This window comes from Amblyomma maculatum, chromosome 11 (assembly GCF_055883805.1).
Source record: "Amblyomma maculatum isolate TAMU_Amacu chromosome 11, ASM5588380v1, whole genome shotgun sequence".
NCBI classification, from domain to species: Eukaryota; Metazoa; Arthropoda; class Arachnida; order Ixodida; family Ixodidae; genus Amblyomma; species Amblyomma maculatum.
This window is the reverse complement of record NC_139354.1, coordinates 136,942,079-136,969,259: the sequence shown is the minus strand read 5'-3', so window position 1 is coordinate 136,969,259 and position 27,181 is coordinate 136,942,079. Positions and strand designations below refer to the sequence as shown.

At 44.4% G+C, this 27,181-nt stretch overlaps 1 protein-coding gene across 1 annotated transcript; it reads left to right on the top strand.

Moving 5' to 3' along the window:
• The first annotated feature begins 1,244 nt into the window (after positions 1 to 1,244).
• On the top strand, positions 1,245 to 25,892 carry LOC146175046 (uncharacterized). The gene is made up of 5 exons (XM_084584406.1): positions 1,245 to 1,828; positions 19,956 to 20,030; positions 21,815 to 22,028; positions 23,115 to 23,321; positions 24,350 to 25,892. The coding sequence occupies exons 1-5, from the start codon at positions 1,720 to 1,722 to the stop codon at positions 24,492 to 24,494; spliced, it is 750 nt and encodes a 249-aa protein (XP_084440532.1). The 5' UTR covers positions 1,245 to 1,719; the 3' UTR covers positions 24,495 to 25,892.
• Positions 25,893 to 27,181: the final 1,289 nt, after the last annotated feature.

The following is a 27,181-nucleotide window of genomic DNA, read 5'->3' as shown; positions in this document are numbered from 1 at the left end:
GGTTCCTGAGCCCAGTCGTATATCTGTCTTCACTGGCCTTATCTCACACTCCAACCCTTCTCACACATTCCGCGGAGATCTGTCAACACTTTCTTTGTGCTGTGGTCATCCCTGGACAAGGAGTGCCTGCAGCGAATCCCCTTTCTACATTTTCCGAAGGCGATGGGGGAGATCGGAGCTGATAGCAAAAGCTCGCGAAGCGCGTACTCGAGCTCCCCTCTCTCCTTCTAGTCATCTTGAACCCACCGCCCTCGTATTCTCCTTCCTCTGCGACCGCTATATAAACCACACGCGACTCAGTGACATGTCCATTCAAGCCGCAGATAGGAAGGCGATTTTGGAGCCCGCTGTGTCAAGCAGAGGTCGAGTGTTCCGCCGGGCTTGTGAATTGGAGGTTGCTCTTCATCACTATGCGGAACAGGCGGTGATAGAGGCCTTGCGCTGAATTCTCATTCTCCGCTCTGTAGCTACTTGCTCTACTTGTACTTTGTTCTGCTAAAAGGACAGCTCTTATTGCTAGAAAATATCTTGCGACATGCGTGTGACACAACTGTCAGAAAATGACCGCAATAGTTCCTTCAGTTCCGTTTTCCGCAGGACTGTTTAAAAACGCCGATGGGCATTTCTGGGAGAGGAAAATGCCGGAGAGCCTAGACTAGTGTTCATGCCCACACAGAGGTCGGTCATCTCCTGTGAACTATAGCTTCACATGTGCATGATTTGCGTAAGTTGGCCAGTGCCCCGGGTGGCATTTTGAAATATAGTCGGATTCAAGGAATCTGAACTCCGCAGCAGGAGAAATCCCACAATTTTCAGCATCCATCTGATCAGAATTGCTCTGGCGATGGCGTTGAATTGGCTTGAACACTTGTGATAGATAATTCATTCGCGAGCGTTCGGCTCGTGCAAAATTTAATTTTAGCCTCATATACTCCACGGAAGACTAAAGTCCAAGGAAAGAGTGACCGAAGACTGACGTCACTGGCGACGTCACGGAAAACTATGACGCCATCATCGTCTGAACGCGAACGCATGTACCGTCGTAGAGTATTCTCGAAGACTTGTGTCGAGCATCTCGCCACTCCTGCTCGCCTCTGCCTCTCCCCCGGCTGTCACAGCCGCCATGCCCCGAGAGGCAAACCGCGTTCAAGCGCCGCTGCAGCCGCCGCTGCATCAACAAACAAACCGGCCCACCGGGCGAGGAGCGGCCAACGCGAACAGCGACGCAGCAGCACCCGAACCAGCGCAGCAGTCTGCCTGCTTCTTCCAGCATCGACGCTTCAGCCGCGGTGGTGAAGACGACGCAGTTGGAGGACCTCTTCTTCCTCCGGTGCGACTGACTCTGAGGACTCCACATTTGAAGACACCTCTTCCCGCCAAGTACCTTTAGTGTTGCTTTAGCGGGTAGCGTGGCGTGTGTTGGGTGTTGTCGAGACTGGTGGCGAGGACCCGGCGTTTGTTTTGGCTGCGAGCCTCGGGTGTTCGTGCGTCGGACGAGACACGAGCGTTTTCTCCTGTGGAGGGTAAGGGGACTCGGGACAGGGGGTGCTCTCCCTGCCGTCTGCCGCCCAGGACTCAGACCGCGTGTTGTGCGCTGAGTGAGACGACGTGCGTTGGTGGGCGCACGTGAGTTGATATATCCCGTAGGACAGACCTCATATTTTTCCGTGGGTGCTGGTGGCGATCAAGGTCTGCTTGTACTGTCGTGATCGTCTTCGAATGAAGCAACCTGGCGGAATTCCGGCTTCCGACGCCGGCATGGGTCGGCGAGTGTCGGCCGGCGCCGTGCTGCTAATTATTGGATACGTGGCATCGATGCTTGCTCAAGGTGAGGAGCAGTTGTTGCGATAAATTTCACTTTTAATTTTCGCAGCTGAAATCCAATCGGTGAGGTGAAACAGGAGCAGGTAGTAGCTACAAGTATCCAGGAGAAGAAGGGTGGATTGATCTAGTAAGACTGCGCGAAACTTTGGGAGTTTCCGGTTGTATATTGTGCCTAGTTAAACAGTGAGCCCCAGACGTAGCTTCGGTTTTCAGAAGGAAACTACCGCTCTTTTGTCTCACAAATAGACTGGCTCTAAGTTTTGCTAGGGGTGCAGGTGGCAGAATTTACAATGTTTAAGGAAAAAGTGCGAGAGAACTAGTGGTCAGTCTGCTGACAATTCCCTTCTCTTTATTAAATTAAAAACCCCCGGTTTGGGGGTATTATATTAAGGCTGTGTGCAGGTATGAACATAGTATATACAAAATAAACATATCATTGCTTAGACATGGCAGCTATACAATTACAAATTGTAGTAGAACCGATGTCTGTAACAATGTCGGGTGGAAGGCCATTCCAGTCTACGACTGAGCGAGGAAAAAATGATGCTGCAAAAGTTGTAGCATGAGATTGTGGACGGGCAACTTGCAGGGGATGACCAATGTGGGGTGAAATGCGTGCCGTAGAGCTGATGTAGGGCGGAATTCGAAGTGAGCTACTTGTGGAACAAACATCTACTGGCGATTCGACGACGACATACAAGATTGGTTAGACCGGACTCCGCTTTTAAATATGAATCACTGGCATTGTAGGAACAGCAGGAATGAATGAATCTAGCGGCTCGATTCTGTAGGGATTCGAGTAAGGTTATCAGACAGATTTGGTTCGGACTCCAGGTGGAGGATGCATATTCGAGTTTTGTTCGTATCAGTAATTTGTATGCGAGAAGTTTTGCATCTGGCGGTGCGTGGTGCAAAGCAAGTGCCGTTTTAGGAAACCAAGAGTTCTGTTCGCTGATGATAGGATGTTTGTGACATGAGCATTCCAGTTCATTTAACTGGATTGAGTTCCATGGGCCACCGACTGCACGACTCTTGCACACAGGTTAAACCAATCTGAAGAGCTAGCCGACCAGATGTGTTAGTAACCGTGCGGTAGACGACGCAGACATCGGTAAACATGCATATGTTAGAGGTAATATGCAAGGGTAAGCCATTTATGTATATCAAAAATAGAAGAGGGCCGAGAGAAGACCCTTGGGGAAAGCTTGAGGTTTCTGGAAGAGAATCAAAAGATTGGTTATTAATATAGACGAACTGAGTGTGGTGTGATAATTTTTTTTATCCATTCTAGTACATTAGGATGTAAATTTAACTGTGCAAGTTCTAGTATCTAGCGTTTGCGAGGAACTTTATCGAATGCTTTAGCCAACTTATAAAGACTGCTTCAGTTGGAATGTTATAAATCGGTATTCTCGATATTCATACGCAGATAATAAACGAAAATAGCTAATTGTTTCTAAGGACAAACCCTTACAAAAGCCGTGCTGTGAGGGATGAAAAAATTGTTCGAGTCAAGAAAATTTATTCTGTAAGAATAAATTACATGTTCTATGATTTTGCATGTTACACTAGTTAAAGAAATGGGACAATAGTTTATTATTTCCCTAAGACATAGTCATTTTACAGCAACTTTCTCAAGGTGTTTCCTTAGCATTTTCCTCAAACCTTGTGTGAAAGAGAAGTTACCATGACATAATGATTCAGTTCTCATTGAAGCTGGTGCTGCAAGGCACGATTGTCTGTTTTTGGCAGCAATTTTACTCCTTGCTGCAGTGTGGTTTTCACCGGTTGCAACGAAACAGTGCGTATAACTGTAATTACTCAACCGAAGATGCAATGTTAAGTTATTGTGGCACATAAAAATTATTCTGAATTTCTCTCGATTATTCAGAAAAAAAAAGTTACTCTGTAGATAATTATTTAGGCAGCAGTAGTGACCTAAGCCTAATGACTACCAGTCTGGCAGTATCTGATAACTGGCCTACATAGTTGATAAATAGATTTTTTTTAAATTTGATTATCGAAAGAGATGCTCCTAGAACTTCATAAGGTTTTCTTGCAAGCATTCTCTATTGTTTTCCCTTGATAAAATTGTGAATGATCTGGCGTTCGTAGAAGGAGCTCGCATTAGATGCCTTTTTTTTTTATCCCTGAAGATGAAGAACATTGCGAACTTTAAGAATGAAGTAATGAAGCTTGAGTCGCGCTTAATTGCGCAGGATTTGATAATGAGCAGCGCAGTGGCTTATCGCCACTTCGGAGCTGTATAATCCTCGCACTATAAGCGGTATGCGCGAGCGGTTGATTCAAAGCGGCGGCTCGTACGCATTCTTCAGCACTGGGATTACAAACCCCATCTTCCTAAACTATTCATGCAGTGCCAGCGCCCTAAGTAATAAGTAATAGCACTGTGAAGACGATGGGCCATACCGCGCCATATTGTGTGTCCGCCACTGAGTGTCAAGTTACTGTAGACCAGGTCAACACTATGCAACATAGTGGCGTGTTTCAGCCTTCTAAGAGCCCATGGGCCTCTCCCATAGCGCTACTTGGGATGACAGATGGATACGTTCGGTTTTGCATTGTTCACCATCATCTGAATTAGATCACGCGACAACTCATCCACTGACAACGGAAGAAAACTCTTGAACAAAAGTAATCTATTTGAAAAGAAAATACTCGCGGGGATAAAATGTGACACTACAGGGTAATTAGCCCCGGTAATGGTTTTCGAAGAGATTCCCTGAAGTGTCTTTGTGAGCAGGAAAAAAAAAATAAAATAAAAGGGTTGCCTTTTTCTTGCATGACTCTGTGTTTCTATACTTTTATTACATTTCAGCGGGTTTTTGTAAAGACTTTCCCGAGGTATGTGCAGCTGCTGTCACCTTTGGGAAAGGGGAGTAGCACGCGGTGGGAACCGCGTCCCCCGCGGGTGTCATATAGCACACAAGCCTTGCGCTACTTTTCAATGAGGCACACCTTAGCTCATAATCCTGTGACCCTTTCGTGTATTCCGCTCGTGCGTTCTATCTACTGTGACCTGAGTGCACCAGGTGGTGCTTGCCAATAAGACACTGGCGAACGCGTCAATATGGGTTTCGGAATAATGCCATCAAATTCCTCAAATCCTTCATTGCAAGTTTTGAGGCCTCATTTCACGAGTCGCTTTTGCTGCCGACATCAATACCAGCGCCATAGAGCCCAGGTAATACGTAGTCGCTATTGCATTACAAAGCTCCACTTTAAGCAAATCAAATGAAGTGGAAAGTATTAGTGAACAAGTGAGTCTCTTTAGTTGGTGGGCAGCTTGCAAGGAACTACGCCATATGGAGGCATTGTCCTGACAAAACGCTGGCATAATAAGAATGCAAGCAACCACTTCGGGGAAGAACAGATGCGGTCAACGTTGGCGAACTAAGGAGCCTATTGTCACCTGAAGCCCGTACTTGGACCACAAACACGCTGCCCGATAACATCCGCAGGCCTCGACCCGTTCAGTTCATGCATTGTAGCATTAGGGTGGCTTGGCACATAGGCAATGCTATGAAGAAGGAGATCAATAAAATTGTGAACAGAGGACGTATTAATCGCGTATTCCAATCGGCGGCCTATAGGTTATATCTTCTTGCACCGGAAACAGGACACCGCGTTTGAATGGGTAATTTCAATTGAAATCCTGAGCTTATATATTTGCAGCCACATACATTCCGTCGCAACAGACGACATTTATTCTACACATTTTTCTAATTATACAGTAATTTACCTAATTTTCGTCATTTATTTCATATTTAACACTTGCCTAGGTAGTACCAATTTGAAGTTGGAATCCACGCTGTTTCAAACGAAGCAAAATCCACCTTGTAAAGCTACACACCACCAGGAAGTACGGGAAGTTTTTGCGCGCAAAACGAAAAGTGTGCCCATTAGACACAGACGAAGCTCGGTGAAAACTCAACGTCCACTGCTGACTTATTGAAGTGACTGCGGCACCAGATTCGAATTGTTTGTCCCACTGTACCGTGTTATGCATTTTTGCTTGGTCTCTTCCTCTCACAATGACGACGACAGACTTGGCGACGACTATAATCTGCTTTGCCCTGAGAGGCGAAGAAAAATAACGAATATGCCAGCCACTATAGCACATGCTGTCAGAATTCGGCTTTGAAAGCATCGAAACACGTCACCAGAGGACCGCGCATTTTCGCCAGATTTCCTCTTGCGTGCAAAAACGTTCCTCTTGCGTGCAAAAGCTTCAGAGAATGAGTTTTCCCTAATTTCAGAAACTGATTTGTCATCGTCTTGTACAGGGCTTCGACCTGTCCACTGGGACTTAAATTGATAATTTTTGTATTTGCTTTGATTGTAATATTAGAAGTTCTGAAGTTCCGTCCACCGCCTATGTTCCTAAAGTAGATGTATTTTTCTATTTCGTACTCTCTAAACTTACTAATGCTTGAATATGTTCACTGAAAAAAAAAAAAAAAAAAAAATATATATATATATATATATATATATATATATATATATATATATATATATATATATATATATATATATATATATATATACGAAAAGGTGCGGCGGCAGTCAATCTATGGTTGGACACCTACGCCGCACCATGAAGGAAAACATTAAGAAGGCCGGGAAGGGGAAAAGATAAAAAAAGCGCCCATTTCCACTACTGAGCCCCATGAAAGGAAGCCGAGCATAGCGTAAGCAAAATTTTATAACTGCGCTGTAAAAATCAATATATCCGTGGCTCCTCTTCGGCAGGTTTGTAGATTCTGCTAGTTTTGGTAGTTATTTTCAGAACCGCATACCATCGACGTTTTATACCTACCTCGATGGCTTAGTGGTTAAGACACTCGGCTCCCGTCTGGAGTGCCGGGCTTCAAATCCGACCGCGTCTGCCGCGTTGCAGTGGAGGCGAAAATTTAGAGGCGCCCATGTGCTGTGTGATGTCAGTGCACGTTAAAGATCCCCAGGAGGTCAAAATTACTGCGGAGCCCCCCCGCCCCCCCCCCCCCCTTTTTTTTTACAGCACAACTTTATCTCTCTCTTCTTTCCCTCTTGCTCTCTTTCCTTCCTTCAGGGTGTGTTTCAAGTGTCTACCGAGAAGTGATAAAGGTACTCTGCCTTATCTATCCTTAAAACAATTTCAAATTTTTTAATAGCACTCTTAATTACTTGTCGCGAGAGCAAGCCAAAGTCCATAGGTACAAATTTGATAAGTATCGGAAGCGTACACCCTTTTTTATCAATGTGCTTATAAAGGTTCTTAGAATGGTCCATTTTTGTTTCACAATTATTAAAAAACACACCGCATAGTTACTCTTAGGTAGATTTAATGGCTCGTTTAAAGCGCAGGACGAACTCCAGCAGCGAAATTTTACGCCATATTCGAAGCTTGCACTATTTCTATCAACGCGTTTATTACAGGTATTTTACAATGTGCCGGTATCGCCACAATTATTTAAAAAAATTTCATTATATAATTTCATTATTTCATTATATAATTGGCATGAAGATATGCATAACAGTATCTTATAATATCTCACAGTTAGCTCACAATAAAAGTGGTGCTCTAGAAAGCTCGAGTAGCTCGTTTAAATCGTTTCGGGAGCTTGCGTATCAATGAGCGCTGAATGTGGGAAGCCTCAGAAATGACTTCACGAACGATTTGCGGTGCATCTTTTTTGCAAAAACGGCCGACAGCATAAAATCATTTCCAGAGGCAGCGAACATTCTTGGACGAATCATTGATGACACTAACCGCCAGCATTTAATACGTTTCGGTCACCATTGGATGCATGTTTTGCTTGGTGGTGGCCAAACTGTCTTCCTTGCCTAGTGACGCATTCGCATCCTCCTCGAATTCGCGTGCAGGCTAAGCAGTTAACCTACCAGTGCTTTGCCTTGAACACAGTTTACGTTCGAGATTTTGATGATGGCTGATGGCTCAATCTGTGCAACGCTTCCAGATGTGGGCGCTCAGAATTATTGCATGATCATTTCAGTCATGAATAGTGGCAGACGGCGGTGACAATAAACGCTTCTGACTTGTGTCATCGTGGTACGTAGTCATTAGGAACGCCTTTGAACGATCGCCCACCGTGCGTCAACAATTTAAACCCCTGTAAACTTCCGCGGGTAGCGCGGTCTGTGTCACACCATTCATTGTGGTCCCTCAGTCTCCATAGAAAGTTCGGATTATGCATGAAGATACTTGTTATAAACTCGATCTTCATCAATGAAGACCGAGTTTAGCCAAGTGGACTAAGGAGCCAGTCGAGTAGGTTACCAGATTAATGCTAGAGCCGGCCCCTTTGCTAATTTTCGTAATATATTTCGATTCAGTCTCTGCTTTAGTTTAGGGGGCATTTCTGTGCTATGGCAGAGTGATAGGACTGAGAGTGAGGGCTAAAACATTTTGTAGTGGAAAATTTGCATTACAAAGGAATTTATAAGGCTCTAAAACTGATATTCTGCCAATTGAGCTTCCGCTTAATTCCTTCATTCGCCCATTATACCTACTGTCGCGAAAGATATACAAACTTTCTAGTGGATAATAGAACCGTCTCTAAAATAACATACATGTCTTAAAAACGCCCGTCCATACACTTTGTCGCTCAAGAATTAAGGCCTTAAATAAAACAAACTGGGGCCAATGAATAACGAAAGATGCTTTGCGACAAAAAAAATCCTAGGGGCGGTGCAACTTTGGGATTTTCACCTTTCGCCTTGAAAACGCATTCTTATTTTCAGACGCAAAGTGTATCTGCCATTTAATCCAGCAGGGATTTAGAATGTAGTCAGAACCACAGATTTTCCGAAAAAAAGTCAGCGCTTTTCAAGAAATGTTTTGAAACGGCGTGTGTACAAACATGGACTCCGTGCCACAAAGTATTGGGCTATCACAAGGGCAGCTTCAGCGGCCGTGCAGACAATATTATATCAGCACAAAAAGAGTGAACATTGTGAAGAATTCGACGACCTTCTAGCGGCGGCAGTGGAGACACATGGACATTGAGCTGCCCCAGCTTACAAGCTGAGAAAGACAATGGCCGAAAAATTGCTGAACCCTGGAATATACTCTTTGCTGCACTAAAGAAACAATAACCCGGACAAGAAAGCGCTGATGCGCATATAACGCCAGCTTTACAAGTCAGACGAAACCCGGAGACAGCTGGAGCACAAAAAATGAAACAGGGATAGTCTCGAGTAGCAAAACAGTTAAATTAAAAAAAAATAGCTACAGAAATGAGTTTCATTTGCGCGTTTTTTAGTTAAATTTCAAATCCGACTGTTCATACATGGGAAGCCAAATGCGGTGATGGTAGCAGTGCAAGAGGTTTGTGCTTGAGTTGGAGCATCTCAATAGAGTTTAAGTGTGCCAGGCAATGCTAAAACTCTTGCCATCTATATCCCAACAGGGAATCTCGGATTTCTTCGAATAAAAAAGCCAATAATTTTTTCGAGCTACACCGAGAAAATTGTGCATGTACAGGTATTTCATTAAAAAAGCAGGAATCAGGAATCCATAAAGAGCTAGTTTTTGTTGCGAAAGCAACACTATGCTAGTCATCGAGCCATTTCGCGTGGAACAGCATGGCCCAAGCTGCGCATGCGCGAGGAGCCGCGTGACGTCAGAGGCAGCAGCTGATCTGTCGGAGCTGCAGTTGCGGCTGCCCTCGGCCACGCGCTCCGCTGGTGCCGGAGAAGTGACGTCATAACCACAGCCGGCGCCCCCTGCGCATTACTTTCTCCGTTGTTGTGGTGTATAGCTGTACTCCGTTTCATAAATCAGGTGCAACGAAGCGAAAGCTACGCAAGTAGTTCGCTAGAACAACAACAACAGCAACAACAACAACAAAAAGAGGCATCACTACACGCTCGTTTCGTGGCCGAGTGGTTTCTGCGGAAATGGATTTTACTCCGAGCATACACGTTCCCAATAGCTTGCTTCGCGTGACTGGACATCTTCGCAGTGGGGATCTTATAGAAAAAATCCGCTCCGAAGAGGCAGTCGAAGTCGCTGCGTTGCGCAGTGCAGAGGGCACTGCTGGCAGGGTTGTGGGGCAGCGAAAACGCGACACGAACAAAAACGACAAACAAAACATACAAATTAACAGAATCAGATATTTTCTCCCTAAAAAAGGGTGCTTTTCATGGAGTTGATGGCAAATGTAGGGCGTGTTAGGCTTGCAGACCAAAGTAACTATTATTTCCTCTCATCAAGAGCAGGCACTATTTTTCATCGCGGATGTGGGGAGCGCGAACAAGAGCTCTAGCTTTGGCAGGGTTATACCCCAGTCACACGGGCAAGTTTAGTGACACTTTCACGAAGTGCACTTACATAGGAAGAGTGACACTTTCGGTGCTCGCTGTCACACGGCAAAATCAAGTGTCATTTTGAAATGACGGCAGTGCCGATGCGGATGCTGCAGCCCTATGTGGAAATTAATTAGTTTTCACAAAAATACCTTAAAAGTCAATTTTATTGCAAGCACAATTACCTTAAGCTAATATTCAGTTTATTTGTGCATTTCAGTACATGGTTTTCACAAAAAAAAAAAAAAAAAAGCATCGCGATGTCGCACGCGCTTTTCGCCAACATGCATGGTTACTGCTGTTTATAAGCAAAACCGACCTCGTTTATTATATATAGTTGCGCTACTAACTGCGGTTATCGTGAACGTAGTTTTGCGACTGATTTGCATCGTTAACCGGTAGCGCCTACGTATGGAACGGACACCGGTGTTCGAGCGCGAAAAGTGCACGAGTTGTATGATTCAGAGTAGCGTGCATTTTTCACACGAAATCATGTCCGACGGCGCTCCTATGCAGCTTAATATGTCCAGCGGCGCAGCACCACGCATGACAGCATCGTCACGTCTTCACAGCGTTTGCTTGGCGTATAATTGTACACAGCGTTGAAAAATGTCCAGTTTCCGCAGCATCACGAAAGTAGGCGAGAAGTTCGCAGCGTTCACAGCACCGGATGCTACGAGCTTTCCGCTGTAATGCCGCCCGTGAGCGCCCGTGAACGGCAGAGCGCGCGGGGCAAGTAGCGCTTGGCCGTGCGCTCCTCCGTGGTCGTCGCTAGGCCTATAGTTTGGCATCGCAGTATCAGTGGGCGGCGCTTTCGTATGGCCAGCTTAATAGGATATATGGCTCACTTGTGGCACTGCCTTGAGAGAAATGAGAATAATGAGAGAAATGTGCAATTGAAATCGACGACTCCTTAGGAGCGTAGCTAGCGTGTACGTGTACTACAAGGGTGAGCTGCGCCGCTCCGCCGGGGACGATGGCTATGAAGTAGTGAGCAGAAATTTGCTTGTATCGCAGCGATTACTCCTGCTAGCGACTCGGTACGGGTCAACGATCCCCAAGAAGGAATAATTTCTGACATTGATTTACTCCAGGGATTATTATTTACGGAAAAAAACGAATTCTCGCACACTTTTCTGACACCGGTGACAGCGGGGCCGGATGCGCCGTAAAGGTGCTGGCTTGGAGCTGGCGGCTTGTGGGAGCAAAAGCGGTGCTGTCTTCGACCGGCGCTTGAGCGAAATGCTGCCGTGTCAAGTGACGACGTTCTAGAAATTGGGTTACAAATAACTCCAACTTGTTTGATGCAGCTTGAGATACCGCATACCATCGAGGTGCAGCAGCAGACGAACGCCTTCGCCTTAGAGCAAGCACTTAGAGCGAGGATAGCTATTCAAGTGTACGTATTTTTTTAATTGGTGACAGCTTAAATCCCTTGCCTATTAATAGAAACGCTCATAAAATTACGACAAACATTTCAAAACATTGTAATTCTAAAAAAATGTATGAGTAATATGAAGTGCCCTGTTGTCGAGACTACACACTCGCCTGCCGGACAAAGTGTAGTGAGTTCCCCAAACTCACTTTGCGCTGAGTGTGTTCGGCAGCGAGTGTCATTAAAGTTCATCGTGTGACACGATGCGAATGACACTAAAGGCGAGTGCACTCGTTGAAAGTGACACTAAACTTGCTCGTCTGACCGGGGTATTACACTTGATGTATGAAACGGAGTATAGGAGCTCGCGGATAGAATCGACCAACTTGGAGATGGAGAGGTCGGCCACTGCTCAGCGCGTAGCCTAAGCTATCCTAAGCGTAGCCATGCAGCTGCTGCTTTCGCAACTCAGCTATAGTTTAACCGGAGCTAAACCACTGCCAAGTTTCGTTTCGTTTTAGCATGACCATCGAAGTTGTGCAAAACGCAAGGCACCAGTGCGAATGAGCTGTCGCGCTGCTAATAGTATTGAAAGCGACTAATCGTCTAAGCGACGTACTCGCGAGCTGAAAACTGTTTTAGCAGTTATGCAACGTTCGCCGACCTTGCGACAACCGGAAGTTTTAAGAAAAGAAACCATAGCATCTGTAACTTTTCTGAGAGCATGGACAGCATAGGGGATTGCAGTTCATTTTCTTTATACCATATTTTATCTTTCGTAAACTTTTGACTTCGCTTTCTTCAATAAGAAGCTGGGGAAAACAAATTATTGCGCGCATCAACTTCTTGAATTCTTGTAGGTGTAGCGAAAAAAAGAAAGAAAGAAAGTAAAAAGCTGAAACGGTTGCGAGGGCCTTCAGCAATGCAAGAACATACTAAGCAACATCTATAGCGCTGCTTTCCATTTCACTCCACACCAATTTTCATGACTGGTGAAAGCTGCCTTCTACTTATGTAAACGAACATACGCGTCTCCTATAACATACATTTTAATTACACATTCAGCCCTTAATGCTCCCAACCTCACTCAAACCTGCGTCGCTCGACAGGGCTCTCAGAAACCTTCCAAGCCCCAAAGCGGCAACTTTTCTTGCGATTTTTTAGTCATGTAAATTGATATCTTCCCTGAATTCTTCGTATAAAGGTGATCATTATTTTGGCGCAAAATACGTCAGCGCAAATAATTAAAATTTTTACTGTACCTATAAGCTTTTTTTCTTGAACCAAGCGCACTGAAAGCCGTGGGCCATATGGCAAGTTTTGGGCGAGATTATTGCGTCTCCATCTCGTATCGCGGGTATGCCCCATAATCTTCTACTGACTACCTAGAGCCATTTTAAAGCACCTTACTAGTCAAAAGTGCTGGAGCATATGTGTAGAGACGTCGCAGTAGTTCTACGGTTCACAATCTTCGCCTTTAACGGCATTTTTCTGTAGTGTAACGCATAACGAAAATGTTCTTTTCTCCAATGGCTGTGCGATTTCAGTGCACGTTAAAGAACTACAGGTGGTCGGAATTTCCAGACTCTTCCACTATGGCGTCTCTTATAGCTTAAGTCGCTTTGGGACGTTAAAGCCCACAAAACCAAACCAAATCTTTCTAATGGGGCTTGTTATCAATGTTGGGAGGTGAAATGTAGATACATCAACGGAATTTGGAAAATTTCTTGTAGTAGTGCTTGAAATGTGGTTCCATAGAAGCGGGTCTTTATGGATTAGAGTGCAGGTGGAGAGGGAATAAAGAGAGAGAGAGAGAGAGAGAGAGAGAGAAAGAGGAAAGAGTGACTGGCGGCCTGTTTTACACATTGTTTTATAAGGGAGAAATAGTTTAGAAAGGTATTTTTAGGGCAATTATTGTCACAGACGTGTAAAAAACACCCTCATGATCTGCCATCATTCTAGACATTATCGGACCTGAAAGAGCTCGGCAAAACGAAGCGTGAGAACTTTTAACATGTTTAATACTATTCTAGAAACCAGGAGAATAATTAAACGCAATTAGAATTCTTCAAAAAAAAAATATGCTTTTAATACACTTTATGGAAAACAGTGTAAGCTTTAACTACACTCTAAAAAATCCTGGAATGGAGGTCAATAAGGAACAATAACATTTCTGCGCAACTCAACGAAAAGAAAATTAACGATAAGTTGTAAGAGCGACAAGGTTGCTTTCCTTGACAGCCGATAAGTACAGCCTCCAAATTCTTCACCATCATGGCGCGAACATCGACCTTGTAGTCAGTCGGTACGAACCGGTGAAATCGTTGAGGTGGCACGTGCAACAGAATATACCTGTTTCAGCCTTTACGCAGGCCTGCCGACTTTTTTTCTCCGGCTCGGGTTATAGAATACGTTACTGATTCTTGCTGAAACTGATGACGGAATTCTGAAAAGACAGAGAATAAATGTTCCAGCCGCATCTGGCAAGGACAGAAAAGCTATGCAGTCCCTAGATTCATGCGCGGTGTTCTCAGATCCCCAATAAATACTGGGGGTGGAGGTTAATACCTACTCCCTCCCCCTTCGTGACCCACTTGACTTTAGCCCTGAGTCTGTTTGAAGAAATAAAGGGTCGTTCTTTATACTGGACATGCTTGGTACATTAGGTGGTCTACTGTATAAATGATAAGTGGCTCTATAATCTTGCGGAATCGTGAATTGTTCTTAGAGGGAGTACGCAAAAGTGCAGTGTGGTTAAGCGCTTTTCTGCCTTGATGATGAGAACTCCTTGTTAGTATCGTCACGCCAATACTAGACTGAACTGTGCCGTCCAAATATAGCCTTGCCTCATCTTGCTGGTTTTGCTCGTGACAGTAATATCGGCCCTGTTCGTTAACGCTAACCTCGCGTAAACGACACTCTTGGCACCAGAAGTCCAGGGGTTTCCCGCCCGAGGTTCTCGGAAAACAAGAAAAGGTGACATCCCGGTTCCTAAAACAAAACCTGCCCGCGGCTGGATCGAGTTTTCCGGGACTCAGCGCTTTACCAGAGAGAAGGGAGACACCTCGCAGACGACACTTCCAAGGACACTTGCTCCGAGGCCTGTCTTGGTGGCCGCACCAGACGATGGAAAAACAAGCAGCGACGGCGGTATAACGCTAGCGAGGAGCGACCGTTGACAGAGGAGTGTCTCTGTGCTCACTGCGGGTCACGTGCTGCAACGTGTTGGGCACAAACGACACGCTACCGCCGTCGCGTCCGGAGCAGGCCAAGTGGGAGCAACAAGTAACAAACCTTTTAAGCTTCGATGCAGACGCGCAAAGGGGGCAAAGCCATTGCTTCCACGCCTCGTCGGCGGAGTTGGCAGGCGAGCCAAAGAAAAGACATGAGGCCGAACGACGCGTCTTCACTCAACGAAAACTGCGTTGCGACAGAGAAAGCAGTGAACCGGGAGTCGTTGTAGGTCCGTTGAGCCGTGTGAGGAGACGCTCGTCCGTCGACGAAAATAGACACTTCGCCTCTCTCTGCCGACTGGACGGAGACCGAACTCCAGTTCAAAGCGCGCGGCACCACATCACAAATCACTGCGAGGTGTCGCTAAACCCTGGGCTCTTTCTACGAAACGAGAGTCCCCATGGAGACTGAGCCCCTCCTGTAGCACTTTAAGCTGGCGTGGAAAAGTGCCCAGTCGGTCTATTCTTTGTTGAGCGCTTTACGGTGGCTTAACCATGATTTATATTATGACCCACGATTTATAGCGCCATGCAGTCGCTGCTGTTCTTTAGACAATCTCGGACCACCGTAGTGCGCTGTGTAGAAGGTGGTCATGGTGATTGCATGTAACATTTGCAGTAGTAGCAGTGGCAAATATTATCTTCCGTCCAGCTGAATAAACCAATCTGGGAAAATTTAGACTTTAGATCGCTTACCCTGTCACAGTGATACAATACTCTAACAGCCATATGCCAATAAATGAAGATTTGGTCTATTCTCATTGCGAGGTCTGTTGGTTAACTTGTATGAATTTGATTTGTCGCCCTTTGGGTTGCTCTGGCTTAGAGAGTTTAACTTCACAAAACAACTTAGTCTTTGAGGCACGCCCTAATGGAAGGCTCTACAAATTACTGCCAGCAAGGTCTCGTTAACGAGCTTAGATATCGCGCCGTAGAATAGCACATTGCTTTTCGCCTCGATAAAAAGCGTTCACTGTAGTCGAGATCTATAACCGACGCCACTGTATTCAGCAGTTAAGCGTCCTAAACACTGAGTCATCGCAGCTGGGCTCGTCGTTGATGGCTGATGTGGCCCTGTCCTAGGGATGTCCCCCACACGCTGCCGTCATTACCAGAACCGCATAACAAGATACGGTGAAGACGGAGTAGTGAGTCGTCATAAGCTAGATGGACTGGGCTTGCACCAGCTGATTAGGGTACGAGACCTTTTAAATGAAATCCTCATGATAAAATTCCCGCACCCACTGGAGCATTTTTTGCTTCTGCATTTCCTTTAGATGTAGTTGAGAGCGCAGGGGCTTGGGTAAGTTGGGTAACGTACTTATAGTCGGTAACGACGTGAGTGAGATTTGAAACTTCTTAATCCTCACGGATACAGACCGCTGGGTTAGTATATACTGTTACTCAAACCTTCGCTATTGCCAAGGCATATTAAATAATGTTTGAGAGGCAGCCTTCATTTTCATCACAAGTGGATTCCCATAGTGAAAGCAAATGTTCATGAGAATCTGAATGCATGTTTTATTATACGGTTTATTGTGAATCCACACTCTGTCATATTCTACAGGAAAATAGCGATGGAAGAAGAAAAAAAAAAAAACGTAGCTCGTTCAGTATATACTGAAGCGTTCAACAGAAAGCTCTGAAAGGACATTCTGAGAAGTGGAAAAAACCGTTCCTTAAAGAAGAATTATAGGAGTTGTTTTGCTAAGGTAATCTTAATAGTGCCGAGTAGAGAAATGCCAAAAGGTATTGTTTTCACGGCATAAATATTTTTTTTTTGTTTTTTGACGATGAAAAAATGCTGAGAACAGATATTTTTATGATAAGGCGGGAATTTCGTGTAGTTACTGCGGAATGACAAACAAAAATATACACAACAAAAAGAAGTAGTTCTAAACTACAGAAAACTCTGACAGATTGCAGAAAAGTGCAGAGTATTCTGTGTACTTTTACCATGGTTCTGTCGGTTTTTTCTCTTTCGATGACAGATAAGTGTTTTCTGTGCATAAAGAAAATATGAAAAGGAAGCACCGTAACAAACAATTTTTCTCTCATTGGACAGGCGCAGTGTTTAAAAGGTATACACTACCTCTTGATGAAAGTCACAAGGCACGTTTGCCAATTTCGACGGTCAAGCTAGTTTTTGTGCTTCAAAACTAGTGCGAGAAATATGTAAGGAACTAACTGTATGCCAGGAAGCCTTTGGCTTGAAAATTCGTACAAGAGCTAGAGCAATTCTTGTCCATCTAGCCTATGAAACAGTAGTGACAGCAAATAACCTTCGACGAGGAAGAAGTGGAAATGCAGGTTTCGTGCTGTCAGTCATACAGCCGCTATCGAGTGCCTTCTTTTGAAGGGCCTGGAGTTTGCTGGCTCAACTTTGAAAACGATGAGGAAGAGTTAATCATGTCGTTTTATAGGAAGCACGTTGGGAAGATGTTCTATATATAAATATTATCTAACTTACCATAGCCGTAAAGGCTATGGGTCCAACCAAGTGTTTATGTACAGTTTTTGTAGCACAAATAAAGAAAATAAAGGCGAAAAAAAAAGAAAGCATGCCATGTGCTGGCCTGTAATGTTACGAGAGATATCTTTGAATCGGCTACATCAGTAGTCAGTGTCCTTGAATTATACGTGTAAGCGGGGACCGATGTATACGAGCAAGAACTAACCTTCGGTATAGCTAGTGCGTGTTATCGCAGCGTTAAGCTACTGGTTGCGGAAATTTTCAATACGCAATTACGTTTTAGGACAATAGCAGCTTAGGCATGTTGATTATTCATCTTAACAGTGTTTTGTTCACAGATTCTTCGCTGCTAAGTTTAAGTTGGTTTTAGTAATTCATGCATGCTCACGTACGTAATGCTAATTCTGGTCACAGGCACTTAACAGTACTAGTGGAAGTGTATATGCCACAGACTACGAGAATGATGGGAAACAATAGTGCATCTGCTTTTGGTTGTTTTCGCGCTTAGTGAATCGGCTCTTAGTTGTTTTGGTAGAGTGTGCTACTGAAGCTGTGTACTTTTAGGTACGTACATCCATGCTTGTCCAATGCTAGAAGTTAAGCGACACATGATGTTGAGCATTTTTAAAAATTGCATTGTTGATTTGCTTGGACAGCACGAAAAATGCACAGAAGTGATCCTCAAGTTGGATATCATCGAGGTTAAATCTTGTGCACAAAAAAGGACAGTTGACCTGAACGGCGCCCTTGCAAATTTGTTTAAGCTGGGTTGCTCGTTTTCGCTTTCCAAAACGAAGCAGCGCGGGCAATGGCGGATAAATTAGCCGAAATGAGTTTAGTATTCACTTACACACGTCTATACAGCTACTACCGGGAAAAACGTAACAGTCTCGTAACAGTTTCGAAGAAAGTTTTGCGAGCTGTGGGTCAATTAGTGTGAGACAATTTGTGGAGTTCGAAACCATAACAGAGCGAATAGTGCACGTATACAAAAACGGGACATGAAGAGTACGGGCACAAATTCGGGAAAAGAGCGGTTAAAGACATGGAGAAGGACAACCTTGCTTAGCATGTCCACGGCATTTACACATGAAACACTGCAGTTCTGTACTCACAATACCAATCGGAAACTCCATCTGTTCCTGTGCAAACGGCGAAGAAGTTCAGCAAGAAGAGAAAGGGTCGTTAAAAAACTTGAAGCACTAGAGCTAAAAAACATGGTGCACCGTAGCTGTCGTCCTAAAAAGCTATGGTTACGTTTAACGTCAACTAGCCCTTATCCTAGCGGAGGCAAAGCCGACGCGCTGCCATTGAGATTTCAAGGTCAACTTCTTTTCCGCATGCACATTTCTCAACAGATTTGCAAAAGAGAGGATGAGTTTAGCTTCCGGTGGAAGGCTGTCCATAATATGGCACAAAACGTTGCCGTTGAGGTAACTGACAGTTTTTACGTTTGCAATCACCGCCGTCGGTTCCAACAGAAGTTTCTAGAAGAGGGGACCTCTCGTTTCGGCTTTGTCCTGCGAGTTCAACTCCGGTCTTTTTTGCTTATTCTTCGCACTTGTGCTTTCGGCGTCTTGAAACCAAGGCTATTAACGTCACATTTCGCCATAAATCAGTCAGCGGCTGTGCTCCGCGGTCGTTATGAAAACAAGCGTTGGTGCCACAATCAAAATAGGCTGTTGTCAAGTGCATGAGGCGAGCTTTTTACGTCCTACCCTTGAAGCTAAAGAAAGAGCAAGACACTACTCATGCTCAAGGTTGCCAAACGTTAGGAAGTAAGAATCGGTGAGGCGAAGCAGGTTTCGTGAAGCTAAGCGTGCCCTCGATACTCTGATCGTAAAGGTATCGGTACAATCGGGGACAGAAGCGTGTACACCGTACACCACGCGCAATAGCATAGCTAGAAGGAGTTGAGAAGAAACAAAGAAGGTAACGGATAGAAACGAGAATACTGATACGCCTAAAGTCTGTAACCCACAAAATACTAGTTGTGGCACGGAGTTTGTATGATTTGGTAGTCACTTTCCTGCAGTCGTCACTGAGTGGAGAGGCATTACTCTATTCGAGACTTGTTGGAAATGTATCTCAACCACAATTCGGATCCATACTGACCAACCATTCGTCGCGAAAACTGAGCGCTGTAATTACTGCAATTTTTACTCTCCTACTCTCTTGTGATATAGTGTACATATAATAATAACCGTCTCACCTGTCCTTAACAAAGTACCACCGTTATATGTCGTGGCAGTGCGGCTAAAAGAGAATAAAGTGGTGTAAATTACTTTTATTTCGCACTGCACTTTGCCTAGGTAAAGTCTGCCAAGCGTGTACTGAAATGAGGTATTGTACAGATATTCACGGAAGTACGTATGGCATTGCATCGAAGGGTAATGATGGAGCCAGTTCGACTGCGGTGTTTTTTTATTTAAATCTGCAGCGCATAAAAAAAGTAAACGCACCATTTCATTAGTTTACTGTAGTTCGTCTCGAAAAGAAAACCTTACCACTTGGTCCTCGCTGACCAAATCATTGGTCTTAAAAAGCTTCTGTCATGCATTTAAGAAGCGTTTCTCGCCTGGGGACCAGGCGAGGGCACGTTTTCAACAGCTATTTCTCGTTTCGTTAATGAAATAAAAAGCTGTGAGAAGACTTGATATTTTTGTTATGCTTGAAGTACGGGATTTGACGCTTGCGCTTTTGGTTTTATTTTGTGCAGCGTCAGCAGCGCCTTCCAATACAGACGTTCTGAGCAAAGGCTTTGAAGACGGACGCATTGAGCTTATAATCAAAGGTGAGCGCATTGTCCGCGAGACGTAACGGCACTTGTCCGCGGCGGCTTGACTTTATTGCATGATACTCGTGATGGATGCACGACGGTCCTTCAGAAGAAGCGACTATCGTTGGTGTTACAGAGTCAGGATTCAGACTTCGGCAATCACTGCCATGTAAGCAGTCACAGAACAGGACGCTTTATTCCACAAAAAACTCTTAATCTATGTCAGATTGCTGGAAAAGCTAAGGGTTTAGAAATTATCCCACATGGACTTTATTTGCAGTTTTATTGGTATATGAGAATGCGAAGATATTTCAAGAAAAAATCAGTTAAACGGGATTAATGAGAGCAGCTGACCTGAATTGTGAATATGCGCTTAGAATATCAGGCTACCTTTTATGTGCTAAGGGTGAACTGATTAGGTTTACTTGCAGTGCACTCTGATCTCAGAGATGGGGTCCATTACAGGACTTGAATACCGCAGATCCGTATCCTGAGATACAGAGAGAGCATGTTTAAACTGACCAACATTTAAGGCGACAGCGCCTGATTATTGTAAACCATGTGTGCGGGTAATTTCAGGATGTCAATGTCACTATATGCTAAGCTGAGAGATTTATCGGGATTGTTACTGCCTTCAGTAGCATCTGTTGTAGCTATTGAGGAATCATGTTTAACTGTTTACAGCTGTGTTTACTGAGTATACAATGAGTACTTGAGACATTTCTTAAAGTAAATACGTGGAACAATATATTGGCTGTACATTAGCAAGAAAATGACATTTATTACAAACGCGTAAAAGAAAGTGCGTTGCCTATTCTCTCGAGCTTCCATCCTTGGCGACATGAGTAAAGTGAGCTTCAGTTGGGCAGCGTCAGAGCCTGCGTTCCCACAAACGTGCCACCAGCAGCATTACGATCGAGTTGAACATAATCAGTATGACTTTTGGGAGTAGGTAGCAAGTCTCAGGGGCGGGGAGAATTGGTGTGGCCGAGCCGCTAAGCCTTCATGGCCTCAGGCGAGACACGGCGCTTTTAAAATCTTCCTACGACCTCTCTAGAGCACTGCTGTAAAGACATCGTAACTGCAATATCAGACTGTTGTCAGTTATACTGCGCAAAAAAAAAACAAACAAACAAAACAACTATGCTCCACTCCTTCATGAGGGCAGACGAAGGGACGAGAGCTTCACTCCGTCCTCTTCCTTTGATGTTAGGCGCTGCCTTTCAGAATACACAATGGCCAGAGTCTCTTGATCATATGGCAACACAGCACAAACTGCTGAAAGAGCCCACATACTGATCCGTTTGAGTTCGCGTCGACCATTGAGGGAAAGCGGTAGTTTACGGTTGCTATATTCCGAGCCCACGGCAGTGCATTTTATAGGCACAAAGCTACGGCTGTAACACGTTTGCCGTTGAAAGACTGTATGAAATATGTTAAACAAACCAGTAAAACTTCGCGAAAAACAGGACTAAAAGAACACACAGGCACAAACAAGGCCTTTGTGCATATGTGTTCCTTCAGTCTCGTTTCTCGCGCAGTTATACTCGCTTGTTTAAAATGAACCAACTAGCTCATCAGAGTGTCTTATTGAAATATATTATGTTATATTAAGGCAGCGTACGTATAACTTGACACGTACGCCTCTGCAAACATAACCTAACCTGATGAAAGTAGACTGCTCTTGCGTTGCATGTGCTTCACGCACGGTGATGATAACGGGATGCTGTTGGCTAAATCTGTATTGCTTCGTGGCTCACGTACGCCCGTGTATTCGGTGACATTCGTTTCTTGTGCAGCGTTCGCGGACGAGTTTGTGTCCCAGCTGTCTTCAATTCTGGGCAAGGAACTGGACAAGAAACATGTGCAGATGTTGAAGGAGAAACTGGTGAAGCTTCCTGAACACATCCGAGACCACCCGGCCCTCGGCCAGAGGCACCTCTGGGTGGGAAAAGGAAAGCCGCCCACATCCAAGGAGACTGACAGGAAAGAGCGTCACGCCTTAGCTGCCAGGTGAAAACCTGCTCGCATTGTACGCAGGCCTCTTGCATTACACTCTAATCAAAGAGTCAGCGGGGGAGGGTTGCTGAGGACCGCCTCGAATTCAAAAAGGTAGACAGATGAGGGGTGCGTGGACGAGCTTAGCTCCGCACGCTAAGCAGGTGGATTTAACAGATCCAAAAGGGTTTGGTTAACAGAAAAGAACTATTCAACCGACTTCAGAAATACTTTGTATGCCTTTATTATGCTTAATAAACGCACAAGCGCTTGCGTCATGCTTGACGTCAGGAGAAGTTCCGGAGATCTAGGCACACGAAGAGGATACTGCACCTGTGAAGATGACACGCGCGCGACAATGGGGGAACTTTCAAATACAACGATCACATGTTGTTCCCTTAAGTAGTGCCATGAGATGACACACTGTTAAGACAGTGTTACACTGACAAGGAGCTTAGACCTGTGTATTGCCTAGCTGCATTATGAATGTGCTGATGCAGACGAGTGTCGTTTTCCAAAATTTTGTCCCTGAGACTGCTTTATGACTAAACAGCAGCCCGTTACCGAGTATTCGGACAACCTAAAAGGCAAACTTTATTGTGAAAAAGAGGAGATGTGAACTGAGGCAAAATGTGCAACAATCACAATTGCTTTAAAGATTTACTTCGTATGAGCTTGAGAAGATGTGTCAAAGCTCTGAAATAAGCAGATACATCGAAGACATCATGGGCTTCTCGATCGATCATGACTAGCAGTAGGAACCTCGAACCCTTTGCTTGCGACTAGCGACGCTTTCTGCAGATTTTGTTTTTTTTTTTCTGCTTTGTAACATACTATGATTGCTGACAGCCTAGCAGCGATGAATGAATGCACTGAAAATAAAGTGATTTTACATGCCTTTGATCTGGAGCACTACAGGGCCATGTAGAGAAACCAGCAGGTAGTCATTTTTTCATTCCACTTGTACAAACCGGCATTTTGTCAACAAATTAGGCGCCGGGAGTTCTGAGTGTGTAGCCTAAAATCACAAACTTTGGCGTAATTGAAGGGCCTGAAAATTCTGGTAGCCTGACTGCTGCGATGGTGCTCGATGTAATGCAGGCGCAAAATGGCGATGCACAAGCGCGACGGTGCCCTGGTAATGCCCTCTGAGGAGATCTGCCAAACAACCACACAGTGGGAGCAACTGAACCGGACGCAGGACTACGACGGCCATGAAGTGGAGATCGTGCAGGACGAAATCCAGCAGTATGTCTTCTCGTACCGATGCGCCACCGCGCAGAACCCTTGCACCGCCATCTCTGGGCTGTGAGTAACCTGAGCTTCGAACATAGTTTGTTTACTAGCAATCCGTTATATTGGCCAATCCACCCACGATAAGTTCAGTAATTTCAGTTTTCACAACCCAGCATAACTTATCCCTTATTCAACTCAGAAGCAAAGCACGATGAGAGCTTTTGGCCAGATATGGAGGTTAGAAGACGGTGGCGCCGCCTGTGAACTTGGAAATCAGCTGCTGTGGAGCTTTGTATATTTAATTTATGTGCCACATATTTATTGTGAACTCAGTGCAATTCATATCCGTGCGACGAGTGGTGTTAAGACCCGTCACGTTTTCAGTTTTCGCTCATTTGGAGCGTCATGCTTTATGCTGTCGTATGAGAAGCTTCCCAATTAGTATAATAAATATCTTCTGTCATATCATACCAGGACTTGAGGATATCTCAAAACTGAGACTTGAACAAAAGAATCCACCGTATCTTATCTGTAAAATTACAGACATGGTTTTCCTCTTATACGTCACTAACGGTTGCTTACATTCATGATTCCTGACCTGTGTTGGCATCGTGAAGAAATTATAGCCGGCTTTCGTATGCTCCAATTCATCAGTTAACCTAAGCACCGCGGATTTTAAATATTACTTGCATGAGCGAGATATCCTGCATGTATAATTATATGCTTACATGCCTATCGGTCCCCCTTTGTGCAGTAGAAAGGATACCTATCGTAGAGTTGGGAAGAAGGGTGTAGTGTAAGTACAAGTGGATTAGGAGGACAAAAAAGAACTAAGGAATAGGCCTGTAAGGAAGAGAGCAGGCGTAAAAGAGGAAAACGTTGCGACGACTTAAGCTATCTAGATAAAATGGACAATCATGTTATGGGGTTTTGTCTAAAGAAGGCTTAGGTGGCTTAAACTAAATTTGAACTTTTTCCCTAGGTTGATTCTCAAACTGTTCGAAACCTCACAGATTTCCAATCCGTTTTTTCACAGCGTTCAGTTTCTTGTAAAAAGCCTGACCCGTGCAACATGCTTTTTGTTTTGTTGTCCCTTTCAGCTATGACAGCGAGTGTACCGAACGCAAGGGTTGGATGTACCTCTACTACAGACCTATAGAAGGCGAGAACAGAGTTGCCAAGTGGGGCTACGTCTCTGTGAACCATCACTGTGTCTGCAAAGTTACTCCAAAGGGCGCCCGTTAGAAATCAATGTGCACATGTGCACAAAAGCTAGATAGATCATCAGATCAAGCGAACAACGCCAAATGCTGTTGCGTTCGAACAAATACTGCAGTGCTGCGGTGAAGCTTTGCTCGCTGAAGTGTTTTTCTATTGTGCCGAGAACCTGTTTGACATAGGTATGCATTTTAGTCAAAAAGACAGTGAAGCGTTTTGCTTAAACGTATATTGTGGGCCGAGAAGTGGCATAATGACAGCTAGTGGAGCGCTTTGACAATGTATAGTACTCCCCTTCTTTAAAAGCACTGGATAATAAAAACCAGCTAAACTCGGCGTCAAGTGCACTAAGGATGCATATTAACGTTCTGAGCCAAATAGCGGTCACTTGGAGGATCACAAAAACTCGAATAGTTGGCAGCTTTAAATGGATGAGCAACTGCCCTGTTCTAGAAATTATTGCTTCTATGTGTGCACATACCTGCCATTTGAGCACACACAAAGCCTAAAACCTTGTGGCTTAAGAAATTTACATGGATGTATAATTTATTGGCAAACTTATTTAATGAAGCGCGCATTAGCCATTAGCCTGACATCCCTGAAATTCTAATTTTAGGCGAATTGTAAAATGTCAAGATTTTCCCATGTAAAGGCTACACCCAAGAAAACAAAACTGTTCGATTTCGCCTTTTTGTGATTTTGTTAGTCATTTCATAGCGCACTGACAGGAAAAAAAGCTGCTATTGAAGTTGTCGCTGCTGATTGGCAGCTAATGTTTCCCCTGCAGAGCATTAAATGTGTTCTTTGCTGCACTGGCTTCCGAATAATTCTTGTTGACGAATCTATTTGACATACTGATTGTTTATTTCTGTATTATGCGTGCTGTTGAAAAGTGATGCCTTTAATTGTGAGGCTAGGGTAGATCTACCTAGTTCTATTTTAGGTGAACAATTGACAGCATTGATGTTACGATCATTGCCGTTTGGAGCTCAATATATTTTAATGCCATATTTATACTTACATAGACAATATTATGCTTCATCCCATTCATAAGTACATCATTAAACGGATTTGTCAGTGTTTCAGACATTCAATAATATCATCCAGAAGCCATCGTTCATAGCACAAAATCCTTTTATCGAAAAGTCACCCGCATTCATGATCTGACCTGTGCTCACAGTATTATATATATTTTCCTCATTTCTATTCCCTTCACCACAAGATGCATGATTTTTATATTATGATTCATCTTATTCATTTCACCATCATTGACCTTCATTCGCCGCTTACATTATGTCGTGTGGTTACACAAGGGCAACAGTTGTTGCGCTCCACTGCTTACTTTTTTGCGTGGAATGTTTTGCGTGAATGTGTGCTCGCAGTTTGTACATGAAAGTGCGGTGTTTATATAAAGCGGTAGCAATTTTCAGCCTTATGTCTCTTGATGTTTCACTTTTTTGCACCGATAATGCTTTCAGAATAGTGCTTGTCAAAACTGAGACGCTATGATTATAGAACAACTTATTTGCAAAGGCACTCCTGCGTCGACAAAATGATGGGTATTGACATGGGAACTTCATTTCAGATAAAAATAAATCACATCGGAATTTCACTGCAGGCAAAAAATGAAGACAGAACGTTTTCACTGGAAGCAACTGTTCTTAAAGTATGAACACTGCTTGTTTAAGTACTGGCCACACCACACCACTACTAACATAACACTAAAAGCTTGGTAGTTGGAAGCTTGAGAAGCTCTTAATTTACTGTGTTGCTGGGCTGGCTCCACTGCCATCATTCCGGTTGCTTTACGGTTATCTGGCTATGTATTATAACTTCAAAGCTCGGATTAGAGACAGTTAAGCGCCGTCAAAAACGCTGTTTATAGGCAACAAATTTGCTACACCTCATGCTTTGCAACAACCTCAAAGTTTAACACGTGGTTTGAAAAGGGCCAGAGTTAAGTGTGTGCGTGCCTATCTGCGAGGCTGCCATTGCCTGAACTCTCTGCAAGGCTAACGTTTTCAAACCAAATGCTGAATAGAAGTCAAGGATGTCACTGTTATGCTGCCAGAGAAAGACGTTATTTTTTATTCCAGCAAACTTCCCGCACTCGGGGGTCGTCTTTTGGAGCAGCTGCCGGACGCGTCGCGATGCGTGAAAGCGTTTTATTATTCCAGCTCTGACATAATTAGGCCCACGGAGTCAAGTCTGTACCAAATGTTCGAACATATTACCAAGTCTCACTGCCATACTGTTTTGCGGTAGCCTTAAGAAAAGTGCGCGACTTATGACAGATAACCCTATAGACCATTTTACCGCCCTATTGCAAAAATCAGTGCCACTGGGTGCCAGCGCCCCAGCGCCATACCTGATTATGGTCCCAGTATGACGCTGGAAACTGGGCGCACTGGGACGCGGCATACTGGGACGCTCCGCACTGGCGGCACTGTTCGCCCGGAGGAAAAAAGGCGTGGGATAAAAATTAAAAAGTAAAAAGTAACGAAACAAGTTAGGTACATAAAAAACCTAAAAAAGTAAAAAAAAAGGAAAAGTAGTGCACCAAGCGCGCCTTGAACTCAGTTCCTACGCACATATCAATCACTAGCTCAGCACGCTAACCACTCGGCCACTCCGATTTTTTTTGTTCATTGCCAACTTTGACATTTGAAAGTGAAATCATAAATGCAGTGCATAAAACGCGTAAGCCAGGCTTC

Bases quoted from the DNA above. Each gene is read 5' to 3' on its own strand.
- LOC146175046 (XM_084584406.1), top strand. From the start codon at position 1,720: ATGAAGCAACCTGGCGGAATTCCGGCTTCCGACGCCGGCATGGGTCGG. The intron at 22,029-23,114 runs GTGAAAACCTGC...GATGTAATGCAG, and splicing joins CGTCACGCCTTAGCTGCCAG to GCGCAAAATGGCGATGCACA. The intron at 23,322-24,349 runs GTGAGTAACCTG...TGTCCCTTTCAG, and splicing joins TGCACCGCCATCTCTGGGCT to CTATGACAGCGAGTGTACCG.